Consider the following 25,036-nt stretch of genomic DNA (forward strand, 5'->3'; position numbering starts at 1 on the left):
GCCACTCAAGGAGCAGATTGTTGGTCGGCACCAGTTCCTTGGGAAATCACTTAAAGGCAGAAAAGAGAGAGTGGTGGAATTATCAGAATTCTGTGACTGTTTTGTCGGGATTTTTACAGCCGGATACCTTTGCTAACACTAACCACTCACCAAAGTGGATTTAGTGGTTTTTTTCATGGTAAAAGCACAGGTGAAGTGAGTTGTGCTTTTTATGTGGCACAAGCACAGGTGAGGTCAGTTTTGGCAAGGTTTCTACAGCTGGATTCCCTTCCAAACACCAACCACTTAACAATATGGACTGGGCGTTTTTAAGTGACACCTGCACTGACACAGTCACCAATTACTTGCAAGACCAAATAAAAAACAAACTTTCAAGAGGTGAGGAGGCATTGGAGAAGGTGATCGTGTGTTGGATGATGAAAAGGTTATAGTGAGACAGACAGGTGGAGAGAGAAAGATCAGGAATGAAAACAGAAAGAGATGTGCTACTGCAAAGGAAATACAGGGTTACCCAACTTGAGGGAAGTGCAGGAGAAGGAGAGAGAGTGGAAGACAGCTGGATAGAGAAGGTGGCAAAATGCCAGGCATACTCGCAAGGAACAGGGATCAGAGTATAAATGAGGTGGTTGAATAAAGGAAGAGAGAGGTGAGCTGGCAGAAACGTTAGCACGCCGGGCGAAATGCGTAGCCGTATTTCGTCTGCCGTTACGTTGTGAGTTCAAATTCTGCCGAGGTCGACTTTGCCTTTCATCCTTTCGGGGTCAATTAAATAAGTACCAGTTATGCACTGGGGTCGATATAATCGACTTAATCCATTTGTCTGTCCTTGTTTGTCCTCTCTGTGTGTAGCCCCTTGTGGGCAGTAAAGAAATAGGTATAGATAGTGGCAAGTGCCAGGGCAAACCCTTGAGGTTCAAATGCCATAATAAAAGTGGCAGGATATTGTGAAGGGAGTGTGATTAAAGAGTGCGAGTAAGTGGCAAAAAGACCTGGGTATGTGTGGAGTGGGTGGGGCTACTGGATAGCAATGATTGGACCGAAGCTATAGTGGAATATACTTGCCAATGGTTGGCCTGACCTTTGTGAGTGGATTTGTTAGATAGAAACTGAAAGAAGCTTGTTGTTTTCTACAGATAGATGCCCTACCTGTCACTAACCATCACCTACTTCTAAGCAAGGTAATATTCCACATGATCAGACATGTTTAGACAGAAGATTGCAAGTAAAGGACTGCTTGCATGAGGGCAACATTTTTTTACAACTATTACATGATGTCAAGGCAAAGAGACACTAATACACACACACACACAAGTACATATATATATATATATATATATATATAATATCTATGTCACATGTGGCTGTGTGGTAACAAGTTTGCTTCCCAACTATACAGTGTTCTGGGTTCAGTCCCACTGTGTGGAACCATTGGCAAGTATCTTTTACTATAGCCTCTGACCAATCAAAGACTTGTGAGTGGATTTGGTAGAGGGAAACTGAAAGAAACCCCTCATATATAAACACACACACATATACATATATAAGCAGACATAGATGTCTGTGTGTATTAGTGAAAATATCATTATTTTAAAGCAGTTAAGGTGACAAGTATTGGAGAAAATGCTCAGCAGCATGTCTTCCGGCTCTTTACATTCTGAGTTCAAATCCTGCCAATATCAACTTTGCATTTCATCCTTTCAAAGTCAATAAAATATATATCAATTGAATACCTGGGTCACTATAATCAACAAACCACCTTCCCATAAAGTAGCTGGCCTTTTGCCAAATTTAGAAAGAAAATTTACAGGAGTGGCTGTGTGGTAAGTAGCTTGTTTATCAACCACATGGTTCCGGGTTCAGTCCCACTGCGTGGCACCTCGGGCAAGTGTCTTCTACTATAGCCTCGGGCCAACCAAAGCCTTGTGAGTGGATTTGGTAGACGGAAACTGAAAGAAGCCCGTCGTATATATGTATATATATATATATATATATATGTATGTGTGTGTGTTTGTGTGTCTGTGTTTGTCCCCCTAGCATTGCTTGACAACCGATGCTGGTGTGTTTCTGTCCCTGTTACTTAGCGGTTCGGCAAAAGAGACTGATAGAATAAGTACTGGGCTTACAAAGAATAGGTACTAAGCTTACAAAGAATAAGTCCCGGGGTCGAGTTGCTCGATTAAAGGCGGTGCTCCAGCATGGCCGCAGTCAAATGACTGAAACAAGTAAAAGAGTAAAAGAGTAACCGTTTAGATTGAGATTTGTTTGTCAAATGTAATGCTTATTTATTCACATTGTTTTGAATTATCATACATTATCATATATTATCATACATTATCTTGTAGTTTCAAGATTTCGATGATGTGACTGTATATTTTTAGAATGACTTTGTAGGGTATGTGTAAGAGGTTGGATCTAATCACTTTTAACATAAAACACATAGAAGATTTGGGACTGGTTTTGGCTGCTTTAAGAACAAATCAAGCATTTACTCATAGCGTGACTCTATAGTGATTATAGAGTTAAATTATTGTGAAATTTCAGTGAACTCGATTTGTACCACACACATATGTTGGTATGTATGCATTTCTACATTCCAGATGCCTGTGTGTATAATTTACAAATCAACTACAATACAAAACAACGCACCAGGCGATGTCTGGATATAGAAATTAGTATACCACATGTTGGTATAAATAAATACATACATACATATATATACATGTGTGTGTATATATATATATATATACAATATATATGTGTATATATATATATATATATATATATATATATATCTATGTATGTATATATATATATATGTGGGTATGTAGTGTGTGTGTAATATAATATATATATGTATATATATATATACATATATATATATACATATTATATATATAATTATATATATATATATATATATATATATATATATAATATATATATATATATATTATATATATATATATATATACACACATATATATATATACATGTCTGTATGTATATATATATATTTATGTATGTATATATATTTATATTTCATAACAGATAGTACTTTGGGTTCTCTGTCAAGTTGATATTCAAACTTCTCGTAAAGAGTTAACAAAGAGGACACAGTAACGTCGATCAAAGAATGAGAATACCAAATGTTTGGAATTTGAAACCCTCCAAATATGTCAGACTTACATAGAGAGTTAGTTCCCTTGTCAAAAAATATTTTGGATGTTTGTATGTGTGAGTATATATATATTTAAAAAAAATTTCTCTTTTTTTTCTCGTGAGAACGTATGTATTCGCTTATCATTCATTTTTCTCTAGTGCACATGTGCAGCTGACTGGTGGCAAGCAAGTTCAAAACTGTGTTTGCAATTTTGGTTACAAGTTGAATGAATAATTTTCAGCTAGAATATCCCCTTTGTATATATTTCCCCCTAGTTTGGTCATTGTTGTTATTATTGTTATTTAGACTAAGGTCTCAAACTGGCAGAATCATTAGCACACCAGGCAAAAGTTTAGTGGCATTTCGTCTGTCTTTACATCCCAAGTTCAAATTCTGCTGAGGTTAGTTAACTTTGCCTTTCATCTTTTCGGGGTTGACAAAATAATTACCAGTTAAACACGGGTCGATCTAATCAGTTTACACCCTCCCCCAAAATTACTGGCCTTGTGTCAAAATTTGAAACCATTATTATTATTTAGACTTACTCCTGAAATATGCATATACGCCAATTACCTATTTTTCTATTTTTGGTTGGCGTTAGGAAGGGCATCCAGCTGTAGAAACTCTGCCAGATCAAGATTGGAGCCTGGTGCAGCCATCTGGTTCGCCAGCCCTCAGTCATTCGTCCAACCCATGCTAGCATGGAAAGCGGACGTTAAACGATGATGATGATGATGATGATGATGATGATGATGATGATGAATGACTCCCAACAACTGAAAGTTACAGGTTGGCAGAATCATGAGATCATTGGACAGAATGTTTTCTTGCATTTCTTTCCTAAATCCTGCCAAGTTCAACTTTGCCTTTCATACTTTGGGGATCGATGAAATAAAGTAGGGCGGCGAGTTGGCAGAAACGTTAGCCCGCTGGGCGAAATGCGTAGCCGTATTTCGTCTGCCGTTATGTTCTGTGTTCTAATTCCGCCGAGGTCGACTTTGCCTTTCTTCCTTTTGGGGGTCGATAAATTAAGTACCAGTTACGCACTGGGGTCGATGTTATCGACTTAACCCGTTTGTCTGTCCTTGTTTGTCCCCTCTATGTTTGGCCCCTTGTGGGTAATAAAAATATAGATAAAATAAAGTAGCAGTCAAGTACTGGAGTAGATATAATCCGTTAATCTCCAACCCACACCAAATTTCAGGCCATGTGCTTTTATCAGAAACAATTTTTAACTCTGTTGTGTCTGGGGTGAGTCATTCTCTTTTAGTGTCTTATTATTTAACACACACACTGGTAAAATTTCCATTTATTTCTTATTTTCATTTTCTAAAATTTTCATTGCGTCTTGCAACCTTTTCAATAGTTTTGACTTGTCCGTTATTTACACTGCGTTCCCTTTTGTTTGTTTGTGCGCATGTGTGTGGGTCAGTGTGTGTGTGTGTGTGCCTATACATGCATGCATGTATGTATGTATGTGTGTGTGTGTGTTTGCATGTGTATGTATGTATATATGTGTGTGTATGCATATGTATGTATGTATGTGTGTGCATCTGTATGTATGTATTCTGCATATTTATGTGCTTGCCTGTCCGTGTTTGTGTATTTTCTATGTATGTGTGTGTGAGCATGTGTTTGTATATGTATGTACCTCTGTCTCCTTGTGTGTGTGTTATGTAACTATGTACCATGTTTGTATGTATGAATGTGCATCTTCATATGTGTGGATCCGGGTCTCCATATGTGTCTGTTCATATAATCTATATACCTATCTGTCTGTATATTGATCTGTTTATTTACATATCTAAATGCTTACATACAGAAATAAAAAAAAAAAAATAAAATAAAAAATAACCCATCTGCAAGTGCTGTAAACTGGCAGAATTGTTAAGCAAAAAAAATTTGTGGTATTATTTTTCAATTCTTTACATTTGTGTCTATATTTACTGCACTGCACAATGACCAAAGGCATCTGAGACATGTGAGACATTGATTCAGGTCAATGGAACTTGAAGCAATTCAAATTTGAGAAGAACTCTTAACAAATGCATTTAACCCTCTCTATATGTATTCAGTGATTTTTTTCAATTGTTTGTATGAACACTTTATACACATATACAAGCATACTATAATATATATATATATATCTATATAAACAGCAGTTTGTCTGTCTGCGTGTCTGTGTGTCTGTTAGGTTGTACCCTCACCCTGACCACGGCTTTCAACCGATTCTGATGAAACTTGACACACACATAGCCCAATGTCATAATTCAAGACTAACGCAGCGAAAATTTTGAAAAGTTCCCCCAGTTCTGAAAAAAATCGATAAATTCGACATGAGGTCGAGAATCAGAAACACAAACCACTGACTGTCTAGGGGACGCAACTCGACCTTTTTAACTCCCAAAAAAATTTACCATCATTTTTTTCCCATTTTTTTGCTATTTCTTGGCTATAACTCTCTAAAAATGCTTTATAGTTATTTCCCTTACAAACCCGAGCAACGCCGGGCGATACTGCTAGTATATATATATATATCATGTGATCACGTGACCGACCAGGCTATCAGATGTTGCTACACATCGCTGGTCACAATGCGCTTCGCATTGTTTTAGCCTTCAAATGACGCCACCCTGCTGGCTAAGTGAGCAGGCCAACAGAAGAAAGAGTGAGAGAAAGTTGTGGCGAAAGAGTATAGCAGGGATCGCCCCCACCACTGCCGGAGCATCGTGGAGCTTTAGGTGTTTTCGCTCTATAAACACTCACAACGCCCGGTCTGGGAATCGAAACCGCGTTCTTACGACCGCGAGTCTGCTGCCCTAACCACTGGGCCATTGTGCCTCCACACAACACACACACACCACACACACACACACCACACACACACACACACACACACACACACACACACATATATGTATGTGTGTGTGTGTTTGTATGCATACACACACACACACATACACATAGTGAATTCAAATAAATGATTAAAAAAAAGACATGAAGATCTGCATAAGAAATGTATTAGCTTGACACTTGGTGAAACGAGAGTTTGATGTTTTGGGGCATAGCTCTTTGTCAGAAAGAAGAAAGGGAAAGTCCAAAGCAGCAGAAGAAATAGCCAATGGCAAACGTCTAGTTACATCGTTAAATTTAGTCTCATAACAGTCAATTCATGTTATCAAGTAGTTTCATGCGAAAGAAACCTTCCAAATATTGAGAAGTGAATTTAACAATCATCGGACTCGGTTGATACGCTTTTGTTCAGTTATGTTCAGTGATTGTTAATATATTTATCTACACTTCAAAGGTTCGTCAACGTAAAGCTGTTCAATAACATGAATTGGCTGTGATGAAACTAAATTTAAAGTATTGTATAACACACACACCAAGAATTTGTAAATTCCAAGAATTTATTGAAAGCCGAGAGTGCTATGCAACCTTGCCCGTATTCAAACAAGTTTTGCCTTAAAATACAAACATGGATTCATGGGCGAACTTTTTAAAAGATAGCATAAAAGCTCGTCTCAATATGATACAGGAAATTGTTTTTGAAGAAAAAAATTTAAAAGTTGTATTCCTAATATACAGACAGACAGACACAGACACAGACACAGACACAGACACAGACACACACACATACACACACACACACACACACACACACACACACACACACACACACACACACACACACACACACTCTCTCTCTCTCTCTCTCTCACACACACACACAGAGATTTATAATATTTAACCTCTCTTTTTTTTTCATTCAGATACGACTCTTGTTCTAGTTTATCTCCAACCCATCGAGGACATCCACAATCGGGAGTGGAGACACCATCTGTGATACGTCCGAGTGCTGTTAAGTTTGCCAATCGTAACGCAAATGTTTGCAGCAATGAAATCATTCATCGGAGTCGGTCTCGGTCTCCAGGAATGGGCATGGGAAATTACTCCTACGGTTCGTCATCGAGAAACTCTACCATGATGTCAGGACGACGCTTATCAGGTTCAAGACATGCGTATAATCCTTCAGTTGGTCCAGTTAATTCTGACATCATCGGGTTCTTTAATGTAAGTATATGAAGCTTTGTGTTGGCTATTTTTTTTCTCTCTTTTTTATTTGTTTCAGTCATTTGACTGTGGCCATGCTGGAGCACCGCCTTTAGTCGAGCAAATCGAGCCCAGGACTTATTCTTTGTAAGCCTAGTACATATTCTATCGGTCTTTTTTGCCAAACCGCTAAGATACGGGGACATAAACACACCAGCACCGGTTGTCAAGCGATGTTGGGGCGACAAACACACACACACACACACACACACACACGCACACACATACATACATATATATGTATATATATATATATATATATATATATATATATATATACGACGGGCTTCTTTCAGTTTCCGTCTACCAAATCCACTCACAAGGCTTTGGTCGGCTTGAGGCTATAGTAGAAGACACTTGCCCAAGGTGCCACACAGTGGGACTGAACCCGGAACCATGTTGTTCGTAAGCAAGCTACTTACCACACATCCACTCCTACGCCACACAGCCACTCCTACGCATTGGCTATGTTTTCTATTTATTTTTTTTTAATTATGGGGTTTGGAAGTTGGGGCTGTGACCATGGTAATCAATCACTTCAGGATCGATAAGAGTGATGCCCTTAATTAAGTATTTGTGACAGAAGCAATATTGATACCAAAAAGTAATTTTCATATTGACTAAGAGGTATGTGGGTATTTTGAAAATACCACATAGAGTGACAACCCTGCTCTGCATAGTTACAGGCTGCCGTTTGGCAAGGCATAGCACCCGCTCAGCCACCCTGCCAGGGATATGGCTAAGACATGGAACTGTAGCATAACGGATTGTGAAGAATAAACGGAAGATCTCAGCTGAGCCAACAACGCTTCTTACGTTGATATTGAGCAGAGAAATCCTTGAAGATCAATGGTCAGGATCACCAAGATCTATCAAAAGAGTTACTGCAGTGCATCCATAGGGGTGGTGGCCATGGTTGCACAATCAGCTAATGGAAGATTCACTGTGACTTAAGCTCTCAATTCAAATTCATAATAATGGAATTGGATAGTTTGTTTGTTCCTTCTCGAGCCATGCTTGGCTCAAAAGGGCCAGTTTCCCCGGTTTCTTGGCGTATAGGTTCCCCACCTGGACGGGACGCCAGTCCGTCGCAGGTAAGCTGCAAGAGGAAAGAGTGAGAGAAAGTTGTGGTGAAAGAGTCAGCAGAAGTTCGCCATTACCTTCTGCATGGAGCTTTGGTGTTTTCGCTCATAAACACACGCATCGCCCGGTCTGAGATTCGAACCCGCGATCCCTCGACCACGAGTCCGCTGCTCTAACCACTAGGCCATGTGCCTCCACAATTGGATAGTGACAGAGATTCATGGTCATCTGTGAAAGCAGCGAAAAACGAAATATATCCAGCTTAACATGGATGCCTTGTTAGAACATTGCATCCATGACATGAACAGCAAATACCTACATGAGAGGATCCCTCAAGTCCAGTAACACAGTATTTGGTGTTCTAACAAGGCATCCTTATTAAGCTGAATACAAAGATGCTGTTAGTGTTCTTCTTCAAGCATTATAAGTCAACATCTACCAGAAAGACATGAGCTGGGAGAGAGTTTCAGAGGGTGAAACGTTGCCTTTCATCCTTTCGGGGTCGATAAATTAAGTACCGGTGAAACACTGGGGTCGATGTAATTGACTATCCCCCTCCCCCAAATTTCAGGCCTTGTGCCTTTAGTAGAAAGGATTTTGTACTGATTGATGGGCTCAGAAAGGATTTTGTACTGATTGATGGGCTCAGAAAGGATTTTGTACTGATTGATGGGCTCAGAAAGGATTTTGTACTGATTGATGGGCTCAGAAAGGATTTTGTACTGATTGATGGGCTCAGAAAGGATTTTGTACTGATTGATGGGCTCAGAAAGGAGCACACCAAAAGTCGAAATTGTCGCTGAAGTCTATTCTATGCAATGTTGTGATTAGTCAGATTTTGTTGACCACGTGGGTAATATTCTAGAGAATTACAACAATGGGTGGTTGCTGAATATTCTTTTTACACAATATTTAACTTGAAAGTTCAATATAACATGTGTATCAAAACAATCTCTTGAAACAAAGCAATAAAGAGGATATGATTCCAAGTAGATATGGGCGGGCTTGTTCCTTAATTTCGTGTTCTTTTCTGGAATTATTATTTTAATATTACATCCTCCTAATGAGAGTAAAATTTACCCATTTATTATATGTCTAACAAAGAACAAACAATATTTGATTGCAAGTTCAATGTATCTTGTATGTGAAGATAATCATTTTTAACAAATCGTTTTAAGGGGTTGATTTGATTATATCGAAATTTAACGTCTATATCTACAAAATGAAACTAGAAATTTTGAAAAAAAAACAAACTTATGTGTTGTGTCAGTAGGTATGTGTGCCTGCCCACCAATTTTATTTTTCACATTAAGTTCCGATAAGACCGTTATCTAAACAACCCGAAAAACATTTGTAGAAAATTTCATTAAAAAAAAATCCATTTTTAAAAAAGTTGTGTAGCGTTAAGTGTAATTGTATTAACTGGGGTATGAGATTAGGCTGGATGTGTGTATTACAAACAGAAGCAAAACTCATGAATATTTAATGAGAGGTTATTTAAAGGAAGGCTGAACATGACTACATATTTAAATTATCAGACCTTCTCTTGCAGGGAGATGAAATTATGTATAGTTTTCAAAATAACTGAAGAATTTCCATGGTTACTGCTATGTCAGTACAATATAAATATATTTTGGTATATGTTTACGAAATACTAGTATGTTTTTAAATATTATTGGTGTAAGCATGGCTGCATGGTAACAAATTTGCTTCCCAAGCATATGATGCCAGGTTCTAACTGTGTGGCACCTTAACCTAAGGCAAGCGTCTTCTATTATAACCTCGGACTGCTCCTAAAATCTTGTGAGTGGATTTGGTAGATGGAAACTGAAAGCCCATCGTGTATGTGTATGTTTGTGTTTGTCTCTCACCACTGCTTGACAACTGGTGTTCGTTTGTTTATGTCCCGTAATTTAGCGGTTTGGCAAGAGACTGAAAAAATAAATACGAGGCTTAAAAAATAAGCACCGGGGTCAATTTGTTCAACTATACCCTTCATGGCGGTACCCCAGCATGGCCACAGTGCAAAGACTGTAATAAGTAAAAGATTAAAGATATGTTTACAAAGAATACATGCGTTTTGCTTGAGGTCATTTATCTGTTTTATTTTTTTAATGAAATGTATTGCAATGATTACAATAATTACAACAGGATCTTTTCACTTTGACCGGCAGATTTTAAAAATAATTTCTTTGTAACTAAACACTTTTAAACTTCGTATACTGGTAGAATGTGTCACATAAAACATCTTTTTCTCTTGGCGTTCTTGAGAAAATTATGTAGTTTGTAAGCTATTTCTTGTTTAATTTCTTGTATTTCGGCAATTTCAACCAATCAATGACGTCTGTTGTGGTGACAAAGAAATTATTTTTAAAATCTGCCGGTCAAAGTGAAAAGATCCTTACAACGAAACAAAACAACCAACAGCCCTACAACCATATTAACACACAAACGAAGTCTTTATCAATTTTCAAACTGACCCTACATTGGTGACATTTTGTTTTTGTTATAATTTTCCAGCTTGTTGATACAGACAGAAGTGGGAAAATTTCATGGGATGAACTTCAGAAAGCTCTTCTCAATGGTGATTGGTCAGAATTCGGCGAAGAAACCTGTCGTCTCATGATTAGTATGTTTGACAGTAGATGGTAAGAAACAAAAAAATTCTTATAAAAAAAAGGTCATTAGAAGATCATGGCCTCCACGCATTAAACACGTTCCATTTAGCATTCAAATTTTATATATATATATATATATTGATTAAACCTCGCCAAGTTAAATATTTAAACCACCTGATGAATGACTGTAACTCGAAAATTTAAAGAAATTAACAGCCATGAAACGATCGTAGTGTTATATTAATTATATTTTTTAATAATTTTGTTATATATTTAAATAATATAAATAAATAATCTTATGTATTGGCTTAAGTTTTTCATTGTATGATTTGCCTAATAGTGGTTTTATCTCTAATTTAATATAATATTTTACTATAAAATTGTATTCAATCCTAAATCTGATTTTTCCCTGTAAGTTTGGATTTATTCCCTAATATTTATTATTAATAAATATATATATATAGATATATATATATATATATATATATATATATATATATATATATATATATATATATATATATATATATATATATATATATATATATATATTATATATATATATATACACACACACACACACACACGTATGTTTGTGTGTGTGTGAGGCCGACATTAAAGGTATTTAAAGTTACAGCCTTGTTCTGGGTATTTCTTTGTACCGCGTTCTTATCAAATCGTATTACAGCCTTCTGAAGGAGTCAACTTTTAGATGACTCCACAACCCTGATTCAGACACCATCTAAAGATTGTAACATAATATAATGTTCCAGATCCGAAACTGTTAGTTTCCGTTACAAATTCTCATCATCGTTTTTTAAAACAATCTATTCTATGTAACCTGCCATTTCAAAATGTGTTTGTAACCCTCCTCACTCACATCACACTGTTTACATGACTAAATTAGTAGTTAATAATTAATTTTATTAAACTTCAGGTCAGGTACAATTGATATCAATGAGTTCACGTCACTGTGGAGATATATTCAAGATTGGAAAGCCATGTTTGAGACGTAAGTATTATTATTATCATTATTATTCCTTCGTAACACAGTGTAGGTAAAAATGCACCATAGTCTTTAGTCATCTGTCAAGTCACAACAAGGACCCCAGACAGATAATACTTTCCTTAAGATGTGCGCTGTGCCCAACAAGCTGCTTTTTGCAGGATATAAATCTTGCATGGGATTTCCGGTTGCTTTAAGATGTTTTGAAATTTCAATTGGATTGAGCCCAACGCTCCGATCACCACTGGTATCACTTCATCACCATGATCATGATCATCATTATTAGAAACACTACCCTCCGAACAGTTTTCCGCTAGATTGCAACAATTGCTTTTATCTATCTATCTATCTATCTATCTATCTATCTATCTATCTATCTATCTATCTATCTATCTATCTATCTATCTATCTATCTATCTATCTATATTGTAGTATCTATGGAAGACCAGTGGGATAATTATTTATATGGACTTAAAGATTGATCGCAATTTAGCATATAATTTAGTTATTGCAGTTTACTATTAATACTGATACAATGTACATTGGTTTATATGCCTCTTTGTTTCGTTTTATTAAAGTTAGTGCTTAATCCTGCCTATATATTGATTGATTGAAATAATGTGGTTATTAAGCTGTTACTTTTATATTACACTACGGAAGACGGGAGGAATTATAATTTCTGTATGACTTAATAGAGTTGTCGCTGTTTAGTTACGTATTTAGGAGTGGTTGTAATTCACTCACTGAATTTATTTATTGATGTGGTTGTACATAGGATAAAAGTGTTTGAACATTGTGGTTTCTTTGGTTTGTTTGTTCCCAAACAATGCTTATTTTAGTGCTGTTGACACCGCCGGATCGAGTGGTACTGCCCAGGTGTCGAAACCATAATGATATCTGTGAGGCAGCTGATGATGGAGGTATGTTGGATTTCAGTTTCCGTTTATCAAATCCACTCATAAGGCTTTGGTCAACTTGGGTCCAAGGCATTTGCTCCAGGAACCGCGTCGTGGTACTGAATCCAAGACCACATGGTTAGAAAGTGAGCTTCCACATAGACGATTGTTCCTTCACGTCATAGTACTGCCTTTGTGGCAATGTTTAAAACATTTACCAAGGGGCCAAGGGGATTGGTGGAATGGGTGAATCGTTACGGGCGTTAGAAGAAATACTTCCTCATATTTGATCCAGGTCATTATTTCTTTGTTCAAGTCCCATCGAAGTCAATTTCACCTTTTATTCCTTTGTGAGTCATAAAGCGAAGTAGACGGGTAAATGGTATCGGCTAACAACCTCCCCTCAAAATTGCTGACTTTGTGCCTTAATTTAGTAACCATTAATTTCCACAATAGCATCAGGAGTTTCAGATTTTGGTCATCAACCTTTTTCGAGATCGTTGAACGTAGAAATTCTTTCCAGATTATCTCTTAATCTTGATAAGTGCTTCCAAACCATGTTGAGAAATTTATTAGGTTCTCACAAGAGTCAAAAACATTCTAAAATTCTTCACTATCCAACCTTCTTATATTACTCTGAGAAACCCAGACACATTAAAAATGTGGTAAATGCTTTTGATGACGGATGTTTTTGGGTGGAAATAGAAGATCTTAAAAAGTCACTTGTTATTATTAACCCTTCAGTGTTCAGATTATTCTATTAAATGTAACACTTATTTATTACACATTGTTTTGAATTTATCGTGTGTTGTTTTGTAGCTTTGAGATTTCGATTGTGTGACTATATTTTCAAGACTAATATTATAGGGTAGGTGTGAGAGGTTGGATCTCGCCAGTCTGATGCCTCTTATGCCCACCTTTTCTCTCAAGATGCTTACACTCTGTCGAACATTCACATTGGGCACATCCACTGCACATTGCACATCCAGTGAAGCTTACTGGTTTCAATTCTTTCAAGTCTACGTATGCCGTTGGCTGTCACAGTCCATGTTTCACTGCCACGTACAATAGACACGAACCACGTCGAACAACGGGAAGCAAGCTTCTTACCACACAGCTACAAAGAGAGAAAACAATCTGAGAAGAAGAAGAGAGAGAGAGAGAGAGAAAACAATCTGAGAAGAAGAAGAGAGAGAGAGAGAGAGAGAGAGAAAACAATCTGAGAAGAAGAAGAGAGAGAGAGAGAGAAAACAATCTGAGAAGAAGAAGAAGAGAGAGAGAGAGAGAGAAAACAATCTGAGAAGAAGAGAGAGAGAGAGAGAGAAAACAATCTGAGAAGAAGAGAGAGAGAGAGAGAGAAAACAATCTGAGAAGAAGAGAGAGAGAGAGAGAGAGAGAGAGAGAGAGAGAGAGGGAGGGAGAGATGAAGACATATACACACATAAATATGCATGCATACACACAATTGCAAGTACGTACACTCATACACACATATATAAAAGTAAATATGGTAATCTTTAGGTGGCAACCCATATAGAGTTTACTCGGTAATCCTCTTATAAGTATAATGAAATTTAGGCTTTGCTGAAGAGGCCTTACAAAGGCCTTACAAATGTTTGGAACCGTCCCTGATATTTGCAGTAATATTCAAAATGATAAAAATAACATTTCTAATGTTCTCCCCCTCCCCTCATCCTCATAAATAATTGGGATTAAATGGTTTTAATTGTCATTGAGCAAGAATATATTTAATTCCAATTAAATATGTTCATATTCAATATGTTAGTACTAACTTAACTAGCGTATTTCATGCAGACGGCGTCTCTGAGAAATCTCCAACGTGCTTATATATATATTATATATATATATATATATATATATATATCAGAAAAGTAGGTAAAAGTTTTTATCAAAGTTGTTTTATATTCTATAATAAATACGATATCAATTGTTATTGTCTGAGATTTTGGTGTAATTGAGAGGATAATACAAAAGTTATGGATGATTTAGTGATTTACTTTGATAAAAACTTATACCTACTTTTCTGGCGAAAACAATGCCGTTCTGAACATTTTGGCCGCAACTGTACATATATGTATATTTCTCTTTTGAAAATTAGTATCCATTTCATCACTTTTTAGGCATGGCTCTGTGGTAAGAAGTTTGCTTCCGAACCGCATAGTTTCGGTTTCAGTTCCATTGCATGGTACTTGGGCAAGCATCTTCTACTATATATAGTCCCGGGTCGACCAAAGTCTTGTGAGTGGGTTTGGTAGATGGAAACTGAAAGAAGCACATTGTAACCGACGAGGTTTTCTTGGACGATGAGGGGAAATGAAAAAATGGCGCTATATATGTCTTTATACTATGCAAATAAGCGCGAACTCAAATCGCTTTGAATGAGGCTTGAAATTTCCATCATACTTTTAGGTTTACTGACAAATTAGTTCTGCTCAAGGACCCCCGATAAAATAAGATTAAATCCAGAAGATTTTCCATAATATTTCCGCTCAGAATAATGCCAAAATGTAATGGTTTCATGTACTATATTTCCGAAGAGAAACACAGATGTCTTTCCTAAAGAGGTCAGACTCTGTGAGAGATTTTCAGGAAATATTTTTACGTGGATATTTTTTTCAGAGCACCATCAAAGCTGCCAAAGAAATCTGATTCTTGGAACTTAATTGCTTCATTAAGTCTAACTACCGCAATGATGTGTGTGTGTGTGTGTGTGTGTGCGTGTGTGGTAGTGAGTCAACGAGAAACACCAGCAACGAGTACTACATTGCAGCTCTTAAAGCTACAATGTGCGACTGCCCGAGATTTGGCTTTCATTACCATTTTCTGTAAAACATCTTCAACATCCTATCAGCCGAATTTTAAATTATTAAGAGCAAAAATGAAGACTCATTAAAGATTTTCCATAAGCAGAGATTATGTATGTGTGTGTGTGTGTGTGTGTGTGTGTGTATATATATATACATATATATATATATTATATATATATATATATATATATATATATATAATATATTATATATATAAAGGAAAGAAAGAGAAATAGGGGGAGTACGATTCGACAGCTGTCGAATCATAGAGTACACCTCAACTATATATATATATATATATATATATATATATATATATATATATATATATATATAAATTAAAATCAAACTGGGGGTGAAAATTTGGATATTAATTTGATAACATCAATTTTAACACCAGTGGTCTAGCATACAAAAAACTGAGATTCAGTAAATATTATTTAATACATAAATATAAGGTGGAATTTTTTTAACCACTATGTGGAAACCCTTATGCTAGAAGAAGATCCGCTATGGTCTCAACCACTTAAAATTGTTCTCCAGAAAATTTAGCACACTAAACATGAAAACACAAAAAGAAAACCAACAACGCGAGGACGTGGAACAAATATAGAGTTATTGGACGCTGAGGAAATGAAAGAAGGAAGGCGAATTTAATGTTTCGAGCGAAGCTCTTCGTCAGAAACATAGGAAAAGGAAAGATCCAAGGAAGGGAAGACGGAGGAAAAAACATCGCCAACGATACACATGCTATCACATATTGAATCAATATATATTATATATATATATATATATATATATATATATATATATATATATATATATATATATATATATATATATGGATATATATATTCCTTGGATCTTTCCTTTTTCTGTTTCTGACGAAGAACTCAACTCGAAACGTTAAATTCGCCTTCCTACTTTCACTTCCTCAGCGTCCAATAACTCTATACTTGTTCCACGTCCTCGCGTTGTGTTTTCTCTTTGTGTTTTCATGTTTGGATTAACTATATATATATATATATTATATATATATATATATATATATATATATATATATATATATATATATATCCGTAAATATAAGAGAGTTAACGTTAAATAGGTTAACTCTAGTGCTAGAAATAGCTCCGTATTCTGGTATAGCCGCCGACGATACCTCCACATAGAAATAGCACTACCCTCAACGTAAGGAAAGTGAAATACAACTAAAAAATAGATTAATGTTGTACAATTGTTTCTTTATCAATATAATATGCAAATTATACATAACACACACAGACACACACACACACCACACCACACACCACACACACACACATATATACATATATATATATATATATATATATATATATAAGAAGTAAGGCGTCAATGGAGCATGATTTGGCTGTTATATGTAATAGGTCGATAATCTCATTGCCAGAGTAGCTAGAACACTGATTGGTCATGAAACCTATAGAAAGTATATTCATTTATACAACCAAGCCCTCTTTCTCTCACTCTCTGTATACACACACACTTATACATATACCATTGTTTTCTCTTACAGTTTTGACGTAGATGGTTCTGGAACAATCGACGCTATTGAATTACACAGAGCCTTCCAATCATTCGGATACCAAGTGTAAGTTCGTTTATAAACACCCCACTTTTTATTCTCCTCACGCTTCTTTTCTTCCCACACTTGCTCTTAATCCACAAACTCACACACCATCTAATCCCTGCACTCACAAAAACATAACAGCAAAAGATTTTTTTACATTATAAACTAGCAGCATAGCCCGGCGTTGCCCGGGTATGTAAGAGCCCCTAGTAGGCAACGACTAATCCCAATCTAGTCCTTTCCCTCTAGGGAACATAGGTGCATGTGTAGGTTGCAATGTCTTCTCTTCACTCGAATACTTCCGTGTATACGATGTTCCTAGCTGTCCCTTTGGGCGATAAAATGGTCGAGTTGTGTCCCCCAGAGAGAAAATGTGTTGCATATAAAAAGCTTAGATTCTCGAGCCAATGTCGAATTTATCGATTCTTTTCAGAACTGGGGGAACTTTTCAAAATTTTCACTGCGTTAGTTTTGAATTATGACATTGGGCTATGTGTGTGTCAAGTTTCATCAGAATCGGTTGAAAGCCGTGGTCAGGGTGAGGGTACAACCTGACAGACACACAGACAGACAAACTGCCGTTTATATATAAAGAGATACGCTCCTTACCCATAAAAGTAATATTGGATACCAAATGAAAATTCATGAAAGCGCAACCTACAGAGCCCTCCTCTCCCGTAATTCCTTTTCGTCATGTAATACTCTTTAAAAATCTTTGATACTTCCTCTCACCACCGTCTTCCTAAAAAAGATAATAATCATAAAAATATTAATCTTTTCTACTAAATGCACAAGGCCTGAAAATTGGGGGACGGGGGCAAGTCGATTACATCAACCCCCGGTATTTCACTGGTACTTAATTTATCGACCCCGAAAGGATGAAAGGCAAAGTCGACCTCGGTGGAACTTGAACTCGGGATGTAAAGACGGACGAAATGCCGCTAAGAATTTCACCCGGCGTGCTAACGACTCTGCCAACTCGCTGCTTTAAATAATAATAATGATGATGATGATGAGGATGATGATAATAATAATAATGATCCAACAAAAACGAAGTAAACAACGAAAGACAACAAACCCAGACCATATGAATGTATTATGATGAGCAAAATTCACCAAACCAGAATACCACAGACAAAAATATGAATGGGAGGAAATACGAAACAAATCTAAAACCCGCAAACAGTGAAGGTGAAACTAATGATTGTGATATTCTAAAAATGAGCATAATCGAAGGGCAATCTTTCGTCTCTAGTAGACCTTTCCGTCGATTTCCGTAAAAAAATTTTTTTTTTACATATAGGCTTGCGGGAACTTTTGAAGTAATGAGAGCGAAAGAGACTAAGAGAAAGCGATTGTATGACGAGGGAAATTCTTTTGAAGTTACCGTGCATTGATGTACATGTGTGTGTGTGTGTTTGATGGGGTGTGGGAGACAGACAGTATGTTGTGTAAGTGAAGTGCTTCTGTTAGTGTGTGTGAAGAGACAGAGTAATGTGTGAAAGAAAGAGATAACTGAAATTTTTTACTCGGTGTATGTGTATATGTATGTATATTACTTCAAAAGTTCCCGCAAGCCCATATGTAAAAAATAAAAAAATTTTTTTACGGAAATAGACGGAAAGGTCTACTAGAGACGAAAGATCGCCTAATCGAAGAATTGAAAGTCACAGATTTCAGTATGGACCACCGATTGTACCTCCCAAAAATTAAAATTGATAATCGGAAACCAGACGTTGTTGCAGTGAATAAAAAAGAAAGAACATGAATGATAATCGACATAGCATGCCCCGGTGACAACAGGATCAATGTGAGAAGAAGTAAAAAATAAACAACTATGATGATTTAAAGTGGGAAATACGAAGGTTGTGTGTGGTCAATGAAGAGAGTAGACTTGGTACCAATAGTAATTGGTGCACTTGGAAGTATCAGCACTCAACTATCAACATGGCTGAAAAAGACTGCTGCAATCAGCATTGCTTGGAATTGCAAGAATTCTTTGCAGGGTTCTTGATGCATGACCATTAAACAAGCGTCACTTTAGTGTGCTGGCTGTGGACAGCTGACACTTTCCATCATACCCAGCAAAATAAGCTGTGGGTTTTCATCCCATAATAATAATAATAACAACAACAATAATAATAACAATAAAAACAGTGTATTCTTCGATGTCGAAATGCTGATGTAGACTGTTACACATTCATATCTATGTGTTTGCGTATGCCAAACTACATCCCCACTCTTGGCACTATTTTGTTAGTGAACAGTACAACTGTGTGTAAAGTATATAATGTATTACTACGCTGAATGTCGAGTCCGTGTAACATGTAAAGCAAATAAACACGTAACAATAACAATGGTTTTCATTTGGTTGTCTATCCCATTAGAACCCAAACTACGCATAACATAGACCAAGCAACAACCCATCAGTGGCTGAGGAGTTCAGGACTGAAAGCAGAGACTGAAGGTTTCATATTGGCGGCACTGGATCAAAGCTTGCTTACCAGAAACTACCAGGTTAACTGTTTGTATCGCACGTTCAACGTACCATATAACGGGATAATAATAATGTCCTCGCAAATCATTGTACTCAAGATACTGGTAATAACCCTCGACAATACGCAACTCTCCGCCTTACCCTCTGAAGGCTCTCTGGGTATGTCTACTTCTACACAACACTAATGTTCTTCAAAACGGTCCTGGCCCTAAATGCAGGTTCTGCAACTCATTTGACAAAACAATGGACCATCTTGTTTCGGGGTGTCCTGTGTTGACACCAAACGAATACAAAAATCGCTACGATAGGGTAGGACAGTATTTATATAGGAAAATATGTAAATACTCAAAATCGGTACCCCTTTCTATTATAGGCACAATGCCTGAAATTTGGGAGAAGGGGGCCAACTCGATTACATCGACCCCAACTTATATATTGGGCTTCGTATATTTTACCTTAGTGTCACTTTGATGGTATGCACTGCTCTCTCACTTACTCAATAATCTCTCTCTATACATAAAGCTGAAGTTGTCTGTGTATGGCAGGTTTGGTAGCCTTCAACTAACACTATCTCCTCCCAGACCCTGCGGCACAAGTTGACCAAAATTGAGAGTATGATAGAAGAAGGCTTGCTCTTCATTCCGTAGAAGAAAAAATTCAAATCGGACCATGTTAACACCAAAAATTATTTACATAGAAAAGGTGCTTTTTTTCTATGAAAATCCCTATTTTTTTACGATTTTTTGACTGCTGTGTCGCAATTTTTCGGTGTATTTCAACCAGAAAAATGTTCACTTAAAGAGAATAACAAGCTACATAATGCAAAATTTTTACTTTTCAAAAATTCCAATTCTGAAGGGTCGAAACAAACCCGAGCAACGCCGGGCGATACTGCTAGTAGTAGTAATAATAATAATAATAATAATAATAATAATAGGAGAACAGGGGTTTGCAAGAGCCTAGTTTTGATAATCATGTATTACCTTTATATAATTTTCTGACGTAGTGTAGATTATTATTTATTTTTCTTTGTGTGTGTGTGTTGTGTGTGTGTGTGTATGTATGTTGCGCGTGTTGCGTATGTATGTGTGTGTTAGGGATATGTGAATGTGAAACAAATAACCAAGCTATCACATTTCCCTCTTTTCTATTCTATTCAACTTCAGTGTTGGACCTTGAATTACATCCATTAGTCTTTTTTTTTCTTCTTTAGTTACTTTTAAGATTTTGTTTTATTTTTCATCTTTTGATTCGTGAGATTTTTAAAAATAATAAATTCGCGTTTATAGCTTTCTGAGTGCACAGTTTATTCTATGTACGTATATACATACATAAAAATGTGTGTGTCCCTCCATATATATCTGTATATATATATATATATATATATATTATATATATATATATATATTATATATATATATATCTGTATATATATATATATTATATACAATATATATATATATATATCTGTATATATACATATTATATACAATATATATTATATATATATCTGTATATATACATATTATATACATATATATCTGTATATATATATATATATATATATATATATATATATTATACACAATATATATGGACACACACATATGTGCATAAATAAAAATTCTGACATTACATTTTGTACGATTTAAACAGATGTAAATAGTTGCTTCTCAACACTAACCTTTCTCTCTCACTGTATGTGTGTATATATAAAATGCATGTATGTATGATACCCACCACCCAAACCATCGTGAACACTGTCAACTTAGCACCCCACCAATTCAATTCTTTCACCCCCTTCCTTGTTTCTCACCTCGACTCCGTGTGAATGGCACGAAACCCGAAATATATTTTAATACAGACAAATTAATGCAGTCTAATGCGCCAGCTGCATGTTAATTATTAGTTAATTATTAGATAATTATTAGACAATAGGTCTGTGAATTGTTCGACTACGTTCAGTGACGGATAGGAAAAAGAAAAAAACGGAGAGAATTTATAAAAAAAAAAAAAAAAGCCGTGCGCAGTATTTAGTTGAGAAACTCAATGTGTTCGATTCTGCCGAGGTCAACTCTTCATCCTTCCAGGGTCGATATTTTAAAGAAATTCTCGGTCGTGTGCCTATGTTGGAAATCAATAGGCTATTTACGGCAGCGAGCTGGCAGAATCGGTAGCACGCCGGGTAAAATGCTTAGCGATATTTCGTCCGTCTTAACGTTCTGAGTTCAAATTCCGCGAAAGCTGACTTTGCATTTTATCCTTTCGGGGTCGATAAAATAAGTACTAGTTGAGCAGTGTGGTCGATGTAATCGACTTACTCCCTCCCTTAAAACTGCTGACCTTGTGCGTTCTGAGGGGTATTTTTACCTTTCATCCTTCCAGGGTTAATTAATTAAATATCCGTACCATTCAAGAACAGTAGTAATTATTGCAGAAATCAAGTAATTGCAACGCCCAAGTTGCGATATAGAGTTAAACACACACACATCATAAGAATATAGAAAATATGAGAACGTGAATCAGTTCTTTTGAGGAGCGGTGAATCTCGGAGCAAATAAAGCTATACATACTAGTGTGTAAATATTGGGTTAAACACCCTATGGATAGAAAAAGCCGAAGGCTACCCTTGGGACACGAACCCACACTTGTAAACATGACAGATGTTTTACCATTGGACCAAAGTAATCCTTTGAATTTTTCTTTTTCTATACACATACATATCACAACAGCATCTTCAGTATAAACACCTTACTAATTTTCAGAAAATGTGCCATTCGGTGCTGCAATCGAACCTTCGAATTTACGATCGTGAGCCCACTAGATCACCCACCTTTATCATTACGATAATATATAAAAAAAAAAAATGGTTAAGACAATTGGTAAGCGATGAATAGCTTTGCGTAAACCATGGTTCGCTTTGTTCTCTTACTTTATTATCATCTTATAATCATCTCATAATAATGACTTTTATGACTCTTATTACTACCTCAGTCAATCTAAATGTATATATTTGTCGTTACCTGTCATAAATAACCTTTTTTTATTTGCAATGTGCATTTTCATATTTTACCCTTACATTTCCACGTGTATTTTATATTTTCTTTTTGTAACACACACACACATATATATATCTATATATCTATATCTATATCTATATGAGAGAAATGCAAGAGAGTCTGATTTAAATTTCAATTTTAAATATCGTATGTGATAGTTCGATTTCAGTTTTGATTTGAACTTTCTCTGTGATAAATAATTCGATCGCAATTCTGATTTTAAAATCCATTTGTATCGTTTAATCAATGTTATTTTCTTCTTTTGCAGATCAAACCAGTTCGCTCAGTTAGTGGTCAGAATTTATGATAAAAAAGGAATGGGTTGTATGCATTTCGATAGTTTCATCAATGCTTGCGTTTTGTTGAAGTTGTTGACGAACAGGTTCGAAGAAAAAGACCCCCGTGGAGCCAAACGGATCCAACTGGACATGGAACAAGTAATTTTCAAAACAGAAAAAAATTCTTTTAGATATTGTTACAAATGTTTTTATTGTTGTTTTAACGCTAAGTCAGACCTGGTCCAGCAGACCTGTTGCATTTAAAACCATGGCCATCTTCAGACAAAAAGGAAAAAAGCAAAAATAAATTATGATATCTCGAATGAATTTTGTTTTGTCACTCGAGATGATGATGACTCATCAGTGCGGGTCAAAATAAAGAAAAAAAAAACATTGGAGGTAATTTTTCGATAGGCGTGCCATACAGAGCGTCCTGCGAGTCGTAGATTGCCCATGACCGAACTAAATACTCTTTCCAGAGTATCCAGTCAAAATTCTTCCGAAGTTGTTTCGCGCCTTTTTATATGTAGTTCGTCAGAAACAGACGTACGGTATCATTTTGCAAATATCTTTCCTCGATGTTGTTGTATTATAATATTTAACCTTCTCTCTCGCCATCTACGTTATAAACTAGAAGTAGGCTATCACACACACTTTAATTTCTGTTGTTGTGATGACAATGTTTTGTTCCAGAGACAACTGTATATTTTTTCAGGAAGAATTCTGGAAGGATGTCTGCTTAGATACATAACAAAAAGATTCTGAAGAAAAAGAAAAAAAAACGCTATCGCCGGTCACATCGTAACACATGGTTTACTAGTATTTTCATCCGTTTTTTTGTTTGTTTTTTCTTGGCATGAATAAGGCATTTTCATACTAAAATATATTTTAAAATAGTTAAAAGAAAGCTTTATAGTATTATATCAATTTATATAAATTGTCTGATTCTCGATACTTTTAAATCCTAATCTTTCATAATTATAATTGAATTTTTTTTATTTTTCAGTTCATTGAAATGGTTGTGGACACGTTTCTTATTCAATGTTAACCAAATCCGAGCCAATGAATTTGAACGATTTGAAGAGTTCTCAAGCGAGTAGACAACACACTAGAGCTGTCATATCTTTCTTTTTATATCTTCTCATGTTACCTAACTCCCTAAAAGAAAAAATAAGTAACTCAGGGTACTCCTATACGTGTAAATCAAATTTTTCAGTTATTTGTGGAACCAAACCGGAATATAGGTCTAAATGAAACTCTATGGTGTTACAGAAGACTTGAACACTAGACCAAAGAAAAACAAGCAGTTTGCTTAATGAAACAAATCAGAATAAAATAGTTAAAGGTTACGTTGAAGCTTTATCTAGATGTTCCTGTAATCAAAGCATTTCGAATGATTTTTCTGAAGATATTTTTTTCGTGGAAATTAACAGCTAAAAGCACTGAGAAATATATTTCACGTTGACCTGAAACCAGGTTAGTCCTTAATTGTGGACCACAAATTTTAATTTCTGTAATGATGTGTAAATAAAATTAAATTAACTTATTTCCTATTTTTATTCAGTAAATATTTTTTTCATTAAACTCTTTAATAATTCACTAATTTGATTTTGTAACACACAAAATTATATTTCAAGCATAGTTAAATAAGTTTCGCACTGGCTTGGAACTAGAGCAACCATTAAGCAACTATGAATCTGTTCACTTGAATTTCTGTAATCATGTATAAAATAACTGTTTTTCTTTATTTTCTATTTTCATTCAGAAAAAAATCTACAAAACCTTTAATAACTGACGAATTAGGTTCAGTAATTTAAGATATATAACCAGTCAACATCTCGCTTGCAAATAATTAAAAAACGATTTTAGTTAAGCTTATGTTTAAATTA

The 25,036-nt window shown here is 35.8% G+C and overlaps 1 protein-coding gene across 1 annotated transcript in view; it reads left to right on the forward strand.

Annotated features, from left to right (window-relative positions):
- The window catches only part of LOC115223370, a 69,619-nt gene extending 44,926 nt beyond the window's left edge, over nt 1-24,693 (forward strand). Inside the window, exons 4-9 of the mRNA XM_029793866.2 lie at nt 6,934-7,234; nt 10,877-11,004; nt 11,912-11,986; nt 17,260-17,334; nt 23,138-23,306; nt 24,154-24,693. Of these exons, the coding sequence (XP_029649726.2) occupies nt 6,934-7,234; nt 10,877-11,004; nt 11,912-11,986; nt 17,260-17,334; nt 23,138-23,306; nt 24,154-24,195 (790 nt within the window). The 3' untranslated portion in view covers nt 24,196-24,693. The remainder of the gene's footprint in view (nt 1-6,933; nt 7,235-10,876; nt 11,005-11,911; nt 11,987-17,259; nt 17,335-23,137; nt 23,307-24,153) is intronic.
- Nucleotides 24,694-25,036: the final 343 nt, after the last annotated feature.

Source organism: Octopus sinensis, linkage group LG23, assembly GCF_006345805.1.
Source record: "Octopus sinensis linkage group LG23, ASM634580v1, whole genome shotgun sequence".
Lineage (NCBI taxonomy): Eukaryota > Metazoa > Mollusca > Cephalopoda > Octopoda > Octopodidae > Octopus > Octopus sinensis.